The sequence below is a fragment of the Ahaetulla prasina genome, chromosome 6 (genome assembly GCF_028640845.1).
Source record: "Ahaetulla prasina isolate Xishuangbanna chromosome 6, ASM2864084v1, whole genome shotgun sequence".
Taxonomy (NCBI): domain Eukaryota; kingdom Metazoa; phylum Chordata; class Lepidosauria; order Squamata; family Colubridae; genus Ahaetulla; species Ahaetulla prasina.
In genome coordinates this window covers 77,231,260-77,251,322 of record NC_080544.1, presented here as the reverse complement: position 1 = coordinate 77,251,322, position 20,063 = coordinate 77,231,260, and the positions used below count along the sequence as shown (strand labels likewise).

General features: G+C 35.7%; 1 protein-coding gene across 1 annotated transcript in view; it reads right to left on the bottom strand.

Annotated features, from left to right (window-relative positions):
- Window positions 1-15,032, bottom strand: part of RHBDD1 (rhomboid domain containing 1) — a 31,864-nt gene extending 16,832 nt beyond the window's left edge. The window contains exons 1-6 of the mRNA XM_058188811.1: window positions 14,805-15,032; window positions 14,067-14,699; window positions 7,143-7,636; window positions 3,642-3,774; window positions 2,095-2,183; window positions 423-476 (exon numbers count right to left, since the gene is read on the bottom strand). Of these exons, the coding sequence (XP_058044794.1) occupies window positions 423-476; window positions 2,095-2,183; window positions 3,642-3,774; window positions 7,143-7,575 (709 nt within the window). The 5' untranslated portion in view covers window positions 7,576-7,636; window positions 14,067-14,699; window positions 14,805-15,032. The remainder of the gene's footprint in view (window positions 1-422; window positions 477-2,094; window positions 2,184-3,641; window positions 3,775-7,142; window positions 7,637-14,066; window positions 14,700-14,804) is intronic.
- Window positions 15,033-20,063: the final 5,031 nt, after the last annotated feature.

Here is a 20,063-nt window from a genome sequence, read left to right as displayed (position 1 = left end):
ATAATCCTGGATTGCTATCTGTTAACTTATTAAAAGGTTAAATTTGGCTCTTTCCCATCCCCAGTCCTATTTCTTTACCAACAGTTTTTAAAAATTTCTTTTAAAAGCTGTGTGGTTGCTCAGCTTGATTAAGAGTCATGTAAGACATCTTTTAAGTTTTCTGAAATATAGAGAAAGAGCAATAAATGTTAATATAAACAAGGATTCAATCTTATGGAACACATTTCCTGCAATATTGAAATATTAAAGAATAATAGGAAGAGACTTGTGAACACATTAAAACTGAAACAGAGAAGAAATAAGATGTGAATTATTTTTTACCAACACAGTATTAATCTATACCAATTGACAAGGTAAATCCTACAGAGTAAAACAAAATTTTCTCTGAGATAAAAACTGGCAAGATTATCCAAATTACTCACCTCTTCTGTAATTGTTCCTTTGTTCTGAAAAGCCAGTTGGAAATACATTGCCACCTAGAAATAAAATTATAATGAATATTTGTAAACATGTAAAATATCATACTGTTATTTAAAAAGTTAACAAGCTGTATGTCAAATTATATTTGTTTTCATTCTTACCTGACATATTTACCAAATTTGTCACTTTAATTTTAAATAAAATAAAATTTTAAATGAATATATTTTCCTGTAACAGCATATGTAAATGGATATACAGCAATAGATAACTGTTGGGATTTATATTTATTTTATTTAGTATCTGGCTTTTTAATTTGATTGTAGTATTCCAGAATTAAAATAACACAAGAAAGAGTTAGCACTGGCATTACCTTTGGAACAAACTGTGTAAAATATCTCATGGCTATCAAGAGTAATGCTAATTCAATCCTGCTCAGAAGGACACAACTAGTGCACAAGTTATTTCTATTTAAAAGTATGTAATTTCCTTCTGTACTGCTCAAAAGAACATTATATGCAAGAATACATTTTGTAGATTACAAGTAGTCCTCAATTTATGTTCACTTGTTTAACAACTGTTCAAAGTTACACAGACCAAAAAAAAAAAAGCTACTTATGATCCATTCTCAAATCTAAAATGGGTACAAGTCACATGACTGCTGTGCTATTTTTTTGCTGTTTTCCAACAGAAAACGGCAAAAAATACCAATTGTACAGTATTTGCTGGATTTACTTGCTTATGTGATTTGGTTAATGACCAGGATTACTCACTTTATGATCACCATCAATATAATTATATAAAATTGAAACTGGTCATATGGTGCCTTGATTACAGAGTTCTTCGCTCCATTGTGGTTGTTAAGTCGAGGACTACTCTATGAAAAATCATCTACAGCAGTAACTCCTACTATCATGAGCACACCTTCAGCAGATGACTTAAGTACAATCTAAAGTCTTTTTTAAGCAAAGTAGAAAACCTATATTGTACATTATTTGATCATCAAATTTATTTATTCATTTGTCTGTATTTACAGCAATTTGTCTGCTATCCACTCATAATAGGTAGCTTTTTAACATTAAGCATTAAACATTAAACTAAAATCCAATACTGGCAAATATCTGTAGCTCAGTTGTCGGATGAAAGTGAGTTCTCTGAGCTTATGGGTTGGTTTCCAAACATTTTGTTACCAGACTAGGTAACATCTTGGGCAAAGTTTACGGGATGTCAGTGTTCTTCTGAATATAAGGGCTTCGGATGTGGGTATGTCAAGTGAGGGTCTTGTGGTGAGTCAGCTGTGAAACAGCAGTGCGTCTTGTGATGGGTCTTGTGATTAAGAGATTACATCAAGTAATCACAAGACTCATAGCTGACCCATCACAAGACCCTTGCCAGACACACCCACACCTGAAGCCCTTATAAATGGAAGAACACTGACACAGATATCCCCTAAACTCTACTGAAGATGTTATGTAGCCCGGTAACAAAAAGTTTGGAAACCATCCTGGAAACTTGGAAAATGAACCCTCACCCTGATAATATATATATATATATACATTATATAATATATAATGTAAGCACCATATGGCATAATTCTAAAGTTCTGAAGTACATTTTACAATCACTTTAAAGTTATATTGAACAGTAATGCTTGGGAAGTTCTAGGGTCATTATTACCTGTACATGCTGTCATGAAAATCTTCAGGGGTCCCATGGTGTACATTAGGCCAACAAGAATACCTGCCAGATGTCCTGCAAAAGAACTCCTAAAATGAAAGCAATTTCCTGTGAGATGTATTGTTCTTGATTAGAAACTTTCTGTAACCTCATTAACCTTCACTCCATTGGATATGTTAAAAATTTTAAGAGTTTAATATATTTAAAGGAGACATATGCATTTTACCATCTCAAAAATTTTGGGAAATAACTATGATCTAATAATGCTCTGTTATGATCCAAAATAATTCATTTTGCATTAAATTGCATTAATATCCAAATTCTTTATTTAGATCATAAAGAGCTAAAAGGGTAGAATTATCTTTCTATCTACACTTTCAGAATTCTCAAGTATCAAAGGTATTTTTAAAAAATTACAATCTAAAGCAAAACGTAGACCTTGAAGAAATAAATGCTAACTGTAGATAAGATTGATTCTAATCCATTTGAAGTTATTTTTTTTTAAAGTATGCCAATAAGAAAAAAAAACCCTTTTCATATTACAACATGATTACTCTTAAAGCTAACTTCAACTGACAAATTACTATAAAAAGATAAGTTATTTCAGGAGAATGATTATCTGGCATCTCCGCGTAAAATAAAGGGAGCTATCCTGATACATGATGTATTCCTATTGCTTAAATAATATTGTTTCCATATTCCCAATAGAACAGAATAGAACAGAATATTTTAACTGGCCAAGTGTGATTGGACACACAAGGAATTTGTCTTGGTGCATATGCTCTCAGTGTACATAAAAAAAAAGATACCTTCATCAAGGTACAACACTTACAACACTTCATGATAGTCATAGGCTACAATTAAGCAATCAGGAAACAATCAATTACAGTATAAATCATAAGGATATAAGCAACAAAGTTACAGTCATAAGTGGAGGGAGATGGGTGATGGGAACGATGAGAAGATTAATAGTAGTGCAGATTTAGTAAATAGTTTGACAATGTTGAGGGAATTATTTGTTTAGCAGAGTGATGGCATTCGGGAGAAAACTGTTTGTAAAAATGATTGTAAGAGAGAAATGAGGATTTGTTTGAAAAACACCACTTTCATATACTTCTGTTTAAATAAAACTTTCAATATACAGATACAGTTCTATGTATCTCACTAAACTGTAATGTTTGATTATGAATACACTGCATGAAATGAGGCAGTGATCTATAAAAGCATGGTAAATTGGTAACGCAAGATGTTTATTATTGTTTAACTACAATTAAGCAAACCAAGGCTTATGTATCACATTAGCCAAACCTATCTATTATCATGCACAAACTCTCTGCACATATGCCAATCCTGAAAAAAATATAACTTTGGCCAAATCCTTCTTCTATTCCCTATTTTCTTCTATAATAAACATTTTTTCTATTAAAAAGCACAACCCAGATTGGATGAGGACTTATTATTGATATGTAACTATCATTCGTTGTAATAATGTCTACATACATATATACAAAGTAATTTAAGTGCTAAATGACTGACAGCAGACTTACCGTGGGTTTAATAAATGGATTGCTAGAAGTTCCAACCAACAAGAGTATTTATTGGATACATTCAGGCCCATAATATTGGTTGATCCCCCTGGATGGTAATAGTTATTAAGAACTTTCAAAGCAAATAGCACTCCTATATAAAAATAAAGAAACAAGATCACAGCAAGAGGATTTGTCAAGTAATATAAAAGCTAAAGAATATAGAGGCTCTATTGCTCTTGGTATGCCTTGCATTCCATTTATTCAAAGATCATGTAAATCACTTCTATTACAATATTTCAATATTTTAGTGGCAAAAATATCTAAATCTGTGTGTACTTTAAAAATATTCCAGTACTTTTCACCAAAACTAAAACAAAACTCCCCAGAGTGATAATGTTACCAGGGGCTTTAGGAAAACAAAGAGTTCTCATTAGTATAAACAGAGTGCAATATTGTGCTAATATACCTGGAACTAAAATCAGATTTTCAGACAAATGGCAGAGGAAACCTTATAAAATTTCTCATTTTATTGAAAAGTAATCCTATTTTAAAACTTTGGTTGAGAAAGGTAGATTATTCTCATGACAACCAAGGATATAGAGCCGTTGGAACATCAAAAGCAGACTCAGCATTGGGGCAAAGAATCAGGGCTGCAAATCATGAAAAAAAGGGAAAAGAGGTAATTCGCAAACTTATTCTAGGATGGGTAGAATTTTTTTCCTTTCACTTCTCAATCAAACCTATAGTTCACAGGTGTCAAACTTGATCGTGTCATGGGCCGGATCGTCACATATCATGAAGTTTTTTGCCTTTGCAGAGCAGGGGTGGGCGTAACAGGCACGATGTATCTGGCCTGCGGGCCGCCAGTTTGATAGGTCTCCTATAGTCCTTGGATTCCGAAACCAGATAACTATTTGGTTTCTAAACTTAGAAAATATCAGCAAGGTGCTATTATCAGATTGAGATCAGCACATGTATATTGAAATGTACATTTCTATTTCAGATTTTTGTCTTTTATTTGCTATCTATTTATTCAATTTGTATAGCTGCTCTTCTTAATCAATGACTGTGCTGCTTACAATTCAATTCACTTTTAATTTCCTTTTTCTGTAATAACTTTAATTAAAGTCATTACAGAACTAAAAAGGAGAAAAAGGAGCAAAAAAGCAACACATAAAAAATAACCCCCTAGAAAGCATTGCCTTCATCACAAGTATAAATAATTTCATTATCTTTTCATCTCCTCTTAATTAACTACTATGAAATCTTCATCCCATAATTTATATCTTAATAGTAGGCAAATCAAATAAGTGACATCTTTTTCAATCCAGTTATCAGTAGAAACTCTAAACAAAGTTCTAAAATAAGATTAATATATCTCACATCTCTTAGCTGCAAGCAAACTCCCATTTAAAAGGTCCTGATATCCTAGTCTAAACAAAATCTATAGTTTAATATGACAAAAAGGGATCATTTCTCTCAGGACTCAATATACAACATTTTTCTATTCCAAATGCCAAGCATTCCAAAGAAACCCACCCCACATAACATATTCCATTCAAATAAACATTCCATATCTCAACTATAAAACATAAAGAGATCCACATTAAGCCATAAAGTAAGCTCCGTATTTTAATACAAACAAAAGGCTAAAATTTAACATATTTTATCTTTTAAACAAGTTTACAAAACTTCATTACTTTAAATAACAGACAGCTGGATACAGTTTACATGTTATCAAATTAGAATACACAAAGTAATTGAATGGGGAAAGGGTTAAACACCATATTAAATGTATGCAAATCCAAAATGCCACTTTTTCAGTCCAGATTATCAGCATCCAAAAAGAACCACAAAAATAACATGTCTCGCTGTAAATCTGGTAAAATAAACAGACTTTTTGTATTCTTAAATACAGAACAATCTTTCTCTGTAATCCATTCAGTTGGTTTTTTTTTTTTGGTTTTTTTTTTGTTTGTTTACATTTATACCCCACCCTTCTCCGAAGACTCAGGGCGGCTTACAGTGTATAAGGCAATAGTCTCATTCTATTTGTATATTTTTACAAAGTCAACTTATTGCCCCCCCAACAATCTGGGTCCTCATTTTACCTACCTTATAAAGGATGGAAGGCTGAGTCAACCTGTTGTTGATCCTTGTTACAAATTTCTTCAATACTTTACAGCCTATTTTATAAGTCTAGGAAAAAAGTTCCAATTGCTCTCTGGAATTATTTTTATTTCCTTCTTATTTTTTAAAGCCTCGTCCATTTATTTTTGTATCTAATGATAAATTCTATTCAAAGTCTCAATATTGTTCTCAGATAAATTTTGTTGCATAATTTTTTTGTAACATCTTTTTCTGGAAAACAGACCGTTCCCAAGACACACCAAAGCCGACATAATCAAATCCTAGTGCAATTCCTCAAAGATGTCTCTGAATGCCATTGTAAATTGCTTGTCTTGTTACGTTTTCAATATGAAAAAGGTTTTCTTTCCCACGAGGATGTATTTATTCTTTAAATTTAATTTTAAATTATTCTTCAAAATCCAATATTCCAAAATTTTCTAAGCCCTTAATCTGTTTAAAGCTTTCTGTAGCCAAAATCCTGTCTTGCTTTTTGCCATTTATTTTAAATTTTTAAAGATTTTAAAAATCTTCATTTTCTTGTATTAAGGCTTGAAGACACTCCACATTTTTTATAATTGTGTCACCTTGAAGGAGTTGGCAGCAATTTCCAAAAATGATTAGCAGGGGAACTGTCCTTTTAAAAGGCTTCATTTGTGATTGGAGCAATTACAGCAAATTCCCCTGTCCTGATTCTCCCTCCCTCCAGGGTCCCTCTTTATTCAGAGAGGGTTGAAGTAGCTGATCTACTCGCCACCTTCCTATTCGTATATTTTATGTCCACTTTTCACAGAACCATTTTCAATCTGCCATGTTTCCTGGAAGTCCAGATGTTTGTCTCTTAGTTTCCTTTGTGAGAGACTACTAGAAAAAATGTAGCAGTGACAAAGTTGTATTTAACTGTATCATTCAAGAATAGTATCATGCTAATTTCACATTCCGTAAATACATATTTACACGGCTCAGTGACTAAGATGATGAGCTTGTCGATTGAAAGGTCGGCAGTTCAGCGGTTTGAATCCCTACTGTCATGTAATGGGATGAGTTCCCGTTACTTGTTCCAGCTTGGGCCAACCTAGCATTTTGAAAGCACGTAAAAAATGCAAGTAGAAAATAGGGACCACCTTTGGTGGGAAGGTAATAGTGTTCTGTGTGCCTTTGGCGTTTAGTCATGCTGGCCACATGACCACGGAGATGTCTTCGGACAGCGCTGGCTTTTCGGCTTTGAAACAGAGATGAGCACCGCCCCCTAGAGTCAGGAATGACTAGCACATATGAGCGAAGGGAACCTTTACCTTTTTAAATACATATTATCCATTTCTTAATAGCTAGCATTTGCAATAAATAATAGTTTTATAAAAGAAGGTGGAAGCATAATAAACAACACCTTACCAGAAAAACCAACAGCACAGTGATGTTCATATAAAGGATCACCAAGAAGTTCCGCCAGTATAGCTTCCAGAAACAGGTATACAGCTCCCACAAGGAGTGAAAATAGTGCAATTATATATCCAAACCACATAGTTCCAAGTCTGTTCTCCAATTTAATTCCTTTCCAAAGCAAGGAGACCATATTAAAATATAGATGCCAGTCATCTGCATGATGAAATGCTGAAAGATACAAACGATGCCAATCTTTTTTGTAAAGACAATCATTGACACTAATACATGCTTTGTCCAAAGGTTTCAGGGGTTGTAGAAAAAAGAAAATGTTCACTGCCAAAGTTGCAAGCGTGACGGGTGGAATGTTGTGAAACCCAACTTGATAGAGCTGAGAAAGGAGGAAAAGCACTCCAGTGTTCAATCCTTTGGGCCTTCGCTGCATGGTTTCTTCTTTGAACTGAGTTTACATTAAAACTTGAGTACAGCAGAAATCCAGACAGATTCTGAAAAATAAAGATAACAAATAAATTCTTTACACAAGGAAAAATGAAACATAAAGGTAATCCCCCAGGTACAACCATTCATTTAGTGAACTTTCACAAGAACAAATTTATCCAGAAAGTTTACCTATACTAGAAATTCAAAACTGCAACCAAAAAGAGGCCTCTGTAACCATGTGACTTGGATTCAGTCACTGCTGGCAGCCATTTTTAACTCTGTGATTTCCCTTTTGCTGTTCGGGGTTACAACATGCCATTTCCTAAAGCCGGCAGGGGTCGTTCCCCCCGGGGTCACATGGCCAAACAAGATCCGGTGATTTTGCAGCCAGAGCTGAGTTTTTGGTTTTTTTGATGCTGCCTGGAGAGGTTTGAGTTTAGCAAGTACAAGTGATATTTGTTTTAAAGTGACTCAAGCTAAGAGTTCTATAAATTTCCGTCCCACCCACCCCTGTCAGGGCAGCAGTGATTTTATTTTTTTAAAGCAACTGCAAGTAGAAAGTTTTGGGAGCCTGCTTGCAGGTAATTTAGGTCCTGAGCTGAAGGTTGCATCAGAAACAGTTGATGGGTGGCCAGCAGTAGTGGGGAAAGCCTCTCCGCCAGTTAACGATGGCAGCAATCAATTAATGAATCAGAGGAAATAGTACCCTATTTCTCCTAAAATATGATATTCCCTGAGTGCATGCACTAAAATAAGCTCCCCGTCCCCGAAAATATGCGCAGCCAGTCCCCGCCATTTCCTCTGGTTAGGGTGACAGAGCTGGAAATCAGATAAGAAGGCAAGAGGAGCCCTATCTTGCTCTATGCACCCCAAAGCAATAAGACATTCCCAAAAATAAAGCCAAGTAATTTAAAAAAATAAGACAGGGTCTTATTTTCAGGGAAACACGGTAAGTCAGATCTTTGTTCATTTAACGATCCATTTGATCCAATTAATGAGTTTGATTTTAAAAATTCATAAAATTGAGTCTGATTCATGTGATGAATTTTTTTGATTTACAACTCTAATGGGCAGGTTCCGTTAAAGTCGTACCTCGAGGTCTATATGTATATCATACAGTTATACAGGATATATACAGGATATCTGCCTTTCAGTTAAGATGATTACATGCTTATATATTCTCACCTATAAATGTCTGTGATTACAGAGTCTAATAATTTTTGTATAGAAAATATTTAAAGAATGTTTACATTGAATAATGTAACATTTGTAATATTATGCAGCTTTTAATTTCTTAAATCATATATGTCATCACTGTTTGAGAGGGGAGAGGTGTCTATCATTAACTCATGCAACATTAAGGCTGTACTTAGCCATGGTCATGATCCACTATTGTACCATCACTTCTTGTGAGATGGGCAGCTATATAAATTTGATTAATAAATAAACTGAATTATGTCCGCTTACAAGTTATTAGTGTTCAGCCTAAAAAGTGCTTCCATGAAACATTAAAAGAATACCAAATAGCTTAATATAGGAATAAACATACTAAAGCAGCACAACAAAAATAAACACTAAATGTAAGATTTAATTAAAAAGGATTTATCTTCCAAATAAATTTTCATGGGAATTAGTTAGGTGCACTTCGAGAAATTCAAAGTAAGAATACAATGCAAAGAGAACCTGAAGTACAAGCATACTCATTCCTTTTTCTACAAACAAAAAGGATATTTATCCCACCTGTAATTTCATAAGTAATTCAAAAATATAAATAATAAATAAATAAATAAAGTGGCAAACATACATAATAGTTCTTTCTCCTCCTATTTTCCCCACAAGACCACCCTTGTGAGATGGGTTGGACTGACAGTGTTACTGGCCCAAAGTCACCCAACAGGCTTTCATGCCTAAGGTAGGACTAGAACTTTTAAGCCAGCACTATATTAGTACATCAAATTGACTGTCTCTTATTATCTCTTAACTATCTTATTCCATGGTCAGGAGGTAACAGGTTTCCATCTAATTCTTGAACTAATCAAGAAAATACATGCATATTAACTTAAAGAGAAAAAAATAATTATGATTCCAATTTTATTCAAGTAGAGAAATGTTTTAGAAGTTTACCTATCACTTAGACAATATTGGTGACATCATTTAGGCTGCAGTTATTTTCATTCAGCACCAAATTTGGCAAAAATTAAGATGAAATTTAATTATTCATATAGCAAAATTTTATATATATAACATTTCTATTGCATTTAATGGAGCTTACTCCCAAGTAAATGGGTAACGATTAATCAAGCACAGCAATACTAAATGGAAATCTAAGTGCTTCCTTCAACTATACACAAGAAAAACAGAAATAAGAAAGGATAACATATTTTCTCTTTAAAAAAATATCTTGCTGTATGCAATTAATTTTGGAGGGTTTGGGATCCCCTCCTTTCATCTAATGTGACATACTCTTGCTCTTATCAAGGCAGGTGGGGCTTTCCTGGGTTTCTATTGTAGCAAGAGAGGGAAGAATCTAATGTCAGTCTCTTTCGTCTGAAGCCAGAGGCATGTCTCCAACAGTTGGAACAAACTGAACAAATTTATAGCCTAGCAAACTATCCCAGGAACAAGTCCTTTCTTGCTCAAAACAGGTTACTCTGACCTCAGCAGAAGCAATCTGATGTTATGCCAAGCTGAAAAACAAAGTCTATGCAATGTTTAAACCTTGAATGCTTTAGATCCAATGTGAATACATTTGCTTTATTTGACAGATATAGCGATGAGATTTAAATACAGTTTGTAGGCTTATTTAATGTACACAGAAGCATATTATTAAATATTAAAATTCTATACCAGTCGCAATGTAACTTGTTTTAAAGCATAGCACACGTATATTAAGTCTAAAAACTATACTTGTGTATTGTAGCTACTATGTGATCATCACTTTCTACCATGCAGCAATTCCTAAACTGCAACGGGTGTTTAATACAAACGCAACTCCCTATACATAGATCTGTGAAGGAATGAAGTTGGGTTGCTGTCTGTTCTTTTGGAGAGTAACTACAGTCTGCAGAACCCCATTTCCCCCATACATTCAGTCACAAGTATCCAAACTGGCATTCCAACTGCCTGTTATAATTGAGCCATGCCCTATCATTTTGATGACGTCCAGAGGCAATCTAACCCCATTCAGGGTCTTACCTTAGAAAAGCAAACGCTAAGAGAGTGTGGGATATGTGCAGCAGGAAAGATGATAGCAAACAGCATGCAGACAAGGAACCACAGTCAATAGGATTACTGCATGATTTAACTGCCCAGGACCATAATCTATGGTGAGCAGCATACCCTGGGTGGGAATCCAGCCTGGAGCTCATCAACAACTAGAAAATGAGCAATCACAACGAAACAGCATTCTATCCCAATTAGTTCAAGAACTTTGGCGGAAAAGGCAAAGATTGGACATACTTGTTAGACTGAGACTTTGGTTTCCTCTGAGTATTAGAAGACTGAGTATAAAGGATTGAGTATTAAAGACATGATTACTAGAAGGGTGGAGTTGACCCAGAGCAACAGACTGTTGTTGGGAAAGAGTGTGTTGTAATAAAGCATGGTGTACGGTTTTGCTATGCTGCGGTGTGCCCAGACCTTGGAAAGCAAAGAAGCCTACAAGTTCTTACTATTTGTTTGGCAACTGTTAGAAGTTATGACAGCTCTGAAAATGACTCATGATAGATCCTCACAGTTACAACTATTGCAGCATACTTAGAGTTACATGAACACAATACAGAGGCTTGGCAATTGGCTTACATTTATGATAGCTGCAGCATCGTGCAGTCCTGCAAGTGCCATTTGTGACCTTCCCAGCAAACGTCCAACCAGCAAAGTCAATTGAGAAACTGGCAGAAGATTGCAAGTTGTGGTCACATGATGTCTAGCTTAAGAACTGTAAATGAATCACTTAACTGAGACAAAAAAATCCATAAAATTGGGTGCAGTCATGTGATACCTCACTTAACCACCCAACAAGACAGAGACAGACTTCAGAGGATAATTAGAACTGTAGAAAAAACAATGGCTACCAACCTGCCTTCCATTGAGGACCTGTATACTGCACGAATCAAAAAGAGGGCTGTGAAAATATTTACAGATCCCTCACATTCTGGACATAAACTGTTTCAACTCCCACCCTCAAAACAACACTACAGAGCACTGCACACCAGAACAACTAGACACAAGAACAGTTTTTTCTCGAACGCCATCACTCTGTTAAACAAATAATTCCCTCAACACTGTCAAACTATTTACTAAATCTGCACTACTATTAATCTTCTCATCGTTCCCATTTCCTTCCACTTATGACTGTATGACTGTAACTTTGTTGCTTGTATCCTTACGATTTATACTGATATTGTTTCCTGATTGCTTAATTGTACCCTATGAATATCATTAAGTGTTGTAAGTGTTGTATCTTTATGAAGATATATTTTCTTTTATGTACACTGAGAGCATATGCACCAAGACAAATTCCTTGTATGTCCAATCACACTTGGCCAATTAAGAAATTCAAGTCAAGTCAAGTCAAGTCAAGTCAAGTCTAGTCTAGTCTAGTCTTCTAGTCTATTCACAATGGCACTACTTAATGACAAATTTTCTGGCTTCTATCATGGTTGTAAGTTAAAGACTACCTGTATTATTTAAGTACAAAATTCAATCTTAGGTGGCTTACAACTTCAGAACCATTCACAATCCTAAAAACATTTTCATAAATTGTTTCATAAAAGAATACTTCATTGACATAAATTAAAGTAAAAAAGCAATGAAGTTATAAAATTGGAATTTCTTTCTGTTCCATGCATGGAATCAAATTAAAGCTGTTGCAATGGAGCCAACCACCTCTTTGGAAGACTGGTCATATCTCAAACTGCTTATGCTGTTAGTTAATTTCTTCTAATCTAGTTTACTGTAACTTAAATCCATTATCCATGTCTGAAATGAAAAAGAACATGTCTTGGATTTTTGAATTAATTTGATTGATTACTATAAATGAAATACTAATTTCTGCAGCAGGGGTATGTGAAATTAAAGAGTATTTTATTACCAATATAACTATAATAAATGCAAAAGACATTACATCAATTTATCATGGGCCCATTTCTCCCCTTGAAATCTCTCAAGCCCCTTATAATGCAAAAAATACATACATTTTTCCAGAGGCTACAAAGGATATTTTAAAAAGCCCACCAGTTTTTCATCTTTGATTTAAAGTGCCACAATAAACTATGTTTTGTGATATGAGCTACAGAGATTTCCCCATAGTATTCCCCTCACTTTTTCACTATTTTTGATCAATCATAGGTTAGCACTATAACACAACAGAAAACGGCTTATTCTTAATTCTTGTTCTTTGAACCATATCAATTTCATAATCCTTGTTTTGCAACTGGCATGTCAAAAATTATTCTAATTTTATCGTATTTGGATAAAATAGAAATTATCAAAATAAATTATCAAAAAATAAAACAAAGCATCTAGAGTATTAACAACCCTAAAATGTTCTTATTTACTTATTGGAAGTATATTAATTCAGCAGAAATTTCTTCTGTCCATAAACAAGGTGAAATCCACAAAAGTGATTTGCAGATTCAGGGAATTTAACTGGACATAAGAGAATATGACCAAAAAAAACCTTTCATCATTTAAAAATGTCATGTTATCATAGTAGGGTAATCACGCAAATGCATAACTTTAGTACGGTAAAAGAACATTAAAATGTGTGCTGAACAGATCTACTATCATCACTTTGAAAATATGCTGAGTAAAAGCTTTTCCAAAAATATTAGTGAACAAGGTGTGCAAGAGGCCATTAAGGGATTCTTTTATGATTCATGGAAGAAAATAGATCAATCTTTTGCAATATCACGAATTCCATTAAAGAGGAAAAAACGGCCAAGCCCAAATATAAGATGTAGTAGGATCAGTCTCTCCTTTGTTTCAATTAAAAGGTATTGTGTGCTAGGGTGAAAAGTTATGTAATTAAACAACAGAAAGTTAACCCCATATATTTTCACACTTTAAATTATTCAAAAAATTATTTTCTTCAATATTTATTATACAAATACTTTTCAACAATCTACTGCTAAATGTAACAGTTAAAAGATGCAAATTTAATGAAAGTCCAAGCATCTATGCTATGGCTATGTAATAAAAGAAAGGTCAGTAGCATACTGAATCTGTTTCTATTTCAACAAACTTCAGAATCCAAAGGAGTACTTAATATACTTTTCCCATATACCCAAATTTTGGGGAAAGGGAAGATAAAAGTAGAACTCTTTATTATTTGAATGACTATTAAATCATTTATAGAAAAAACTAATTATTTCACGTGTTTATGAGCCATCTCTGTCCCTTGGTCAGAAAGTTGCAAACATTACATAAACAAAACAAAAACAAAAAAGTTCTCCCGAGCTTGAGGCCCTTCAAATGCATTAGATGCTAACTCACCTGGAGGGCACAAAGAAAGAGGGAAGCGGGAAGGTCAGTAGGAGAACACAGTGACCTGTAATGATTGGATCGTAAGAGAATATGCAGTAATCTTAGATGTTATGATTTCTGGGCGACTGAATAACGAGACCGAGCCTATACCGAACCGGAGGAGACCCTCAACAAGGACCGTGAATCGAAGATTAGAACATCGGCTCCTTCCCCATTCCGTTCTACAGCCTTAGGAGCCGATTTACTCAAAAGTTACAAAGCAGAGGTGGTCCGCCCTGCCCAAAAGCCTTTCCGTTGAGACTCCCTGCCTCCCACTTGGAGGAGGAAGAGAAAGACCCCATTCCTAGACTCAGAAAGTGTCTCCACTTCCTCTACCGGAAATGGAAAATCCTCCGCTAGACCGCCACAGGCCCAATTTACGCCAGGCGTTGCGTGCGATTACGGCAAGGCGAGGTTTATGCGCCGGAGACAGACAGCCCACGTGACCCGCTCGCTGCTCAATCAGAAGCAACAGCGGTCCGTCTCTGTGATGAATCAACCTCCGGAACGACGCATGCGTCACGTTAAACTGTGCCTTTCTTTTCTTTTTTTTTTAATGTCGCGGGGTGCGAGGTCGCATCGTCACCCATCTTTCTTTCCTTCCTGCAAAATAAAATAAAATAAAATAGATTCAGAGCTTACTTCAGGAATTCGTTTACTTGTACCTTGACTTTAATTCAAGTTGACTTTAATATTAAGCATTCTTACGATGTTTTTTTAAATTAAATTTGAGCCGTAATTGCCGGGGTAACTTTTCCCATGCGCTGCAACGTTGAATTGGCTGAATCGCAGGGTTGTCTCCTGCGCCAAGGAGAGAGGGTGGAGAGCTGCAGCCGCGGATCGGCAGCTTAGGGTAGCTACGTCCTCTCTTCAATTGGGTGTGCATGGTCAGTCTCGTGGTTGGGGGCAAGAGAGAAAGCTTAATGCGTTGCCTCTGCCGGTGTGTTGTCCGATGTGTTCGGTTGGGAGAAGCTGCCCTTTATTTACTTCGTGATGCCGCGGTGGGGATTGAGAGAGAGAGTAGTGTCTAGCAGGAGACTTGCAACAGTGTGTTAGGTAAGAGATTATTGTGACAGGTTCTGACAGGTTCTGGAGAACTGGTAGCAGAAATTTTGAGTAGTTTGGAGAACTGGCAAATGCCACCTCTGGCTGGCCCCAGAATGGGGTGGGAATGGAGATTTTGCATTATCCTTCCCCTGACATGGCTACCAAGCCACACCACGCCCACCAAGCCACACCCACAGAACCGGTAGTAACAAGAATTGGATTTCACCACTGGTTCTGACAGTCACTCATTGGTGCTGTCCTGCCCTGGAAGTCTGTAAGAAGACTTGGTTTCTCAGGGTCATCTGAAGAACTGAGCAAGCAAGAGGAGTTGGAGGTGGCTGTCTGCCGATCTGCCCTCTCCTAGGGGAAAATACGGGTTTGAATGCGCAGCTAAAAGAAAGGGATAAGACTCAAGTCCTTCCAAAGTTAGAAGTTTAGCCGGTAAAGTTTCCCAATTCTTTATTTTAACTGCTTTATCAAGCTAATGAATGTATGAAATACATTTTCTATTGTTTTTATTGTTTCCTGGTATGATTTGATTGCTTAGTAGTGTAGGAAGTTAGCACCCGCTCTTCTAGAAGAATGAAATATTTTAGAAAATATTAAAAAGGGCAGAATATTATATTTCCCTGAATGAGAAATGGAGAAACATGTTTTAAGGACAAAGCAGCTCCCTGCAGCTTCCTGCTTCCCCCCACCTTTGTCAATGGGTCAGACACAGAAACTCATTCTCCCCACCTTTGTCAATGGACCATCATCTGCAACACAATAGAACCCATCTAACAACAGAAACTCACCACATGACACCTGGGAAGATTACATCAGCCAGCAAGGCTAGCTAAGACCCCCACCCCCTGGGAGTCTGATAACCAATCAGGATACTCTTCCTGTGCCCCAGGAAGTTCAAAGCTCAGAGAAAGCATAAAGCCAGGGCGCACTCAGCATCTTAGCCTTTTTCTGTTCAGGAACTCAAACCATGTGATCCTGTCCACCATTAAACCATCTTTCCAAGCAGTCTCCATGTTTCCAGTGTCTTTTTCCTCACTTGGAACTGAACCCAGATGGACGTTTCTTCCAACAGTAGTATCCTATGAGTATCGCTTAGTGTTGTTATCTTACGATTCTTGACAAATATATTTTATTTTTTCTTTATGTACACTGAAAGCATATGCACCAAAGACAAATTCCTTGTGTGTCCAATCACACTTGGCCAATAAAGAATTCTATTCTATTATGAAATAATTACTAAAAGAATAAGGAGAAAAAGCTTTAGCGGAACCCATCCCTTGTAGAGATAGCAAAAACCTATCAATTTCATGGTGAAATGCCTCTTTTTGTATTATCCCAAAGCTGCTTTTTCAAGAGGCAACTGGACTTCCTTGTTTTCTCTTTGAAGACGTTTCTTCACTTCTCATCCAAGAAGCTTCTTCAGCTCTGACAGGATAGTGGGGAATAGAAGGATTTATATTCCACAACCTGGATAACAGAATGTCTACAGACTTTTAGCTGTACAGTTTGGGATGAATACTCTTTGAATGGTGTGGAAGTGGAGTGGAAGGAATGGATTTCCAGAGAAAAAATGCAGACTACAGGAACCAGGAGCACAACTCGGGTGATCCTGAGGACATAGATAAACCTCCAAGTGCTTCAATGACCCCCTAAAAGGATTCAAATGACCAGTTGTCTGCAAGGAATATAAATCCTTCTAGTCCCCAGTCAGAGCTGAAGAAGCTTCTTAGATGAGAAGCAAAACATCTTTTTAAAAAACCCCAAGAAAGTCCAGTTACCTCCTGAAAAAGCACCTTTCAGACAACCATGACCTGGATGACTGAGAATCTCTACAGTCTTTTTTGTAATAGTGACTGACAAGGATTTTGCAGTATGGAAATGAGTTAAACTAAACAAAGATAAATTACACTTGCCAGCTTTACAATATGATCACAAATGAACATTTACTTTCCAGCAGCAGGTTTAGATTATTACAAAAGATCGATGCAGGAGTATTTTCCTATCATAAAAGAATTTATAGTTCCACATTTGCACGTTTATACTCCTAATCTCTCAAAGCCGTTTGAACAGTCTTCACTTCTGCTGACTTAAAAATGCTGTGAGGAGCAAAAAATTTCATATAACTACCTCAAATGGCTGCAGCTCCCGAAGTAAAAATTGGTTCCTTCAAATCTACGCAAAAAGAAAATTTAAAAATTGATCATCCAGTTTTCTTAATATTGTGTGTGTTTGCCTTCTGTGAAGAACAACAAAATGTTTCCTATAAAAGAAAACTGAAAAATCATCATATCACTTATTGTTATTTATTTGTATCCCGCCTTTATTATTTTTACAAATAGCTCAGGGTGGCAAATAGCTCAGGGTGGCAAACGTATCCAACACAACTTTCTCCTTATTTTCTCCAGGGCAACTCTCTAAGGTGGGCTGGGGTCAGTGAGTGATCAGCCCAAAGTCACCAAGTTGGCTTTCATGGCTAAGGTGGGACTAGAACTCACGGACTCCCACTTTCTAGCCTTGTGCTGTAACTATATAAGCTGTCTATCTGAATTGTCTGCTAAAATCAGAAGCCTGAAGCATTGAGGCCAAGTTGATTAGAGTTTCAATTATGTTTGAGAAATCACTGAGGTTGGGTTGAGTTCTCTAGGGGTCTGGAGAAGGATAAATTTTTCTATTATTAAAAAGGAAGAAAAAAGATACAACCCAGATACAAACAGACCAATAAGTTTAATATTGATACTGGACTAAACTTGGAACAGATTATTAAAGTGGCTAGTTTGTGAGCAATTAGAAAAGAGTTCATTGCAAATTCATTGGCAAAACCCTGCATGAATTTATCAAGAATAGAGTAGAAAAGGTGACAAATTAATTTCCTTTTTGATAGAGTGATCAGTTTAATTGACCAGAAGAATATAGCAGGCATAGCGTACTTCAAGTTTAGCAAAGCAATTGACAAGTGTCTCATGAAAGTCTAGTATAGATGAGAAAATGTAGACTGGACTATGTTACCATTAGATGTTCCTATTAGTATACATCAGTTACTTAATGTCAAGATAGTGGGAAGTATTGAGTGGCACACTACAATCCTCTATTCTCAGCTCTGTGTTGTTCAATATATTTATAAATGATTTGAAAACATTTATAAATGAAATAGAAAACATCCTCAACGCCTTCTTGTTTCTATATACTGTATCAAAGTATATAGTATGCCATACAAAGTATACTGTATGCCATACAACAGTGGTAGTCAACCTACCACCCACTAGTGGGCGCTCCAGGTTTCATGGTGGACAGTAGGGGTTTTGTAATACTGCAATACTGAAGCACTTTCCTTTTTTTAATTTAATTTTGACTTTAAAAAAAAATTCATAGCATTATTTAAAAACATTTTCATTAGGTTTTCATAAAATTCCCCGTGGCAATTTAAATTTCTGAAAATATACTATTTGTATCATCCACGCATAAGTTTAGTTCACGTTACTTAAGTGAAACTAAATGGTGCTATAGTGTGACTGCAAACAAAAGAACCTTGTTCCAGAATAGCTCGCGCATCTCTCCCCACACCACCCAGCCGTAACAGACAAGAAGAGCTGTTAGCCAGTGGGGCCCCCCCAACCCAATCCACGATGCGCATTACTGTGGAACCGGTGGGCGGTTCGAAAATTGTACTAGTAACAGAGATACAAAAGTGGGTGGTAGGTATAAAAAGGTTGACTACCCCTGCTATACAACAATGAAGTAGGATTCCGGGATTCTTGTGGCATATGCTACTAAAACTAGCCTAGCTTGAAAGGCTGACATCATCGGTTTGGGGTTCAATAAATCATCAGTAAGCTGATGACTCACAACTGTATATCCTGGCTGCAAGCAAAGTGGATTGGGTTGTTCTGTTTCTTCAGAGGACTGGCCCAAAAAACAATGGGTCTAAATTAAAAGAAAATAAATTTTGGCTAGGCTTTAGGAAATCTATTGAATCATAATAAAAGGTTGAATTGGAGACAGTTCTACTAGTAGTAGATGATCTAATTGATCATCTACTACTAGATGATCAATTAGATCCCTACTAATGTTGATTCCAAGATTCTAAATAAGGGATTCTAATTCTGGCAATTAGAATAATAAGCATGACAGCTTGACTCCTGTACAATAAAAAGACACAAAAGGGGAAAAAAGCAAAAATAGACATAATGCCTTCTAGAAGAAAAACAGAATTAATACTTTTGCATAGCATGCGCTGTATTTGTGATTTCTTACTTACATATGACAGAAATCACATTCATATTGATAGACTTCATGCCAAGTACTTTAATTGCTATTTGCAAAAAAAACCCCAAAAAACAAATGCATTGGCAGGTGTACAAGAAGTGATTGTGTATTGCAAATACTAGTATATTATAGTTGTGTTTTTTAAAGAATATTATGAAGTAGAGTTGCAGCCTGTAGTAGTTTATTAGTGTCAAAAAACTACTGTTTTTTCCCCAGAAGACTTTTCTCCCTGCTATTGTAATATGTGATCCATCACTTATCTAACAACTAAGTTTTATAATTTGCTGTTATTTAAAAAAAACTCACCTGGGTATGCCAAACTACCTGGCAAGAAACTACTTTTGCATTCCTACTTTTAATTAAAAATTGTCTATGGTAATTTATAGGAAATATAGTTAAATTCAGGCTGGTCGTTTTGTAATATTTCCTTACTTCTTTTAAAGAGAAGCTACTAATGAGCTATGCAGTAACCCTCTTTCTAAAGATAAATGTATTTTTTCCCATTTTTAGAGCTTTATTTTCTATATAGATCCTATGTTCCTTCCTTCTCTGTTTTACTGCATTTTGGAATATAGGTTTAACATTTTCCTACATCATAGTAACATTTTGCAGAGTAAGAAGTGTATGTTTATTGTATGTATAAAGCCT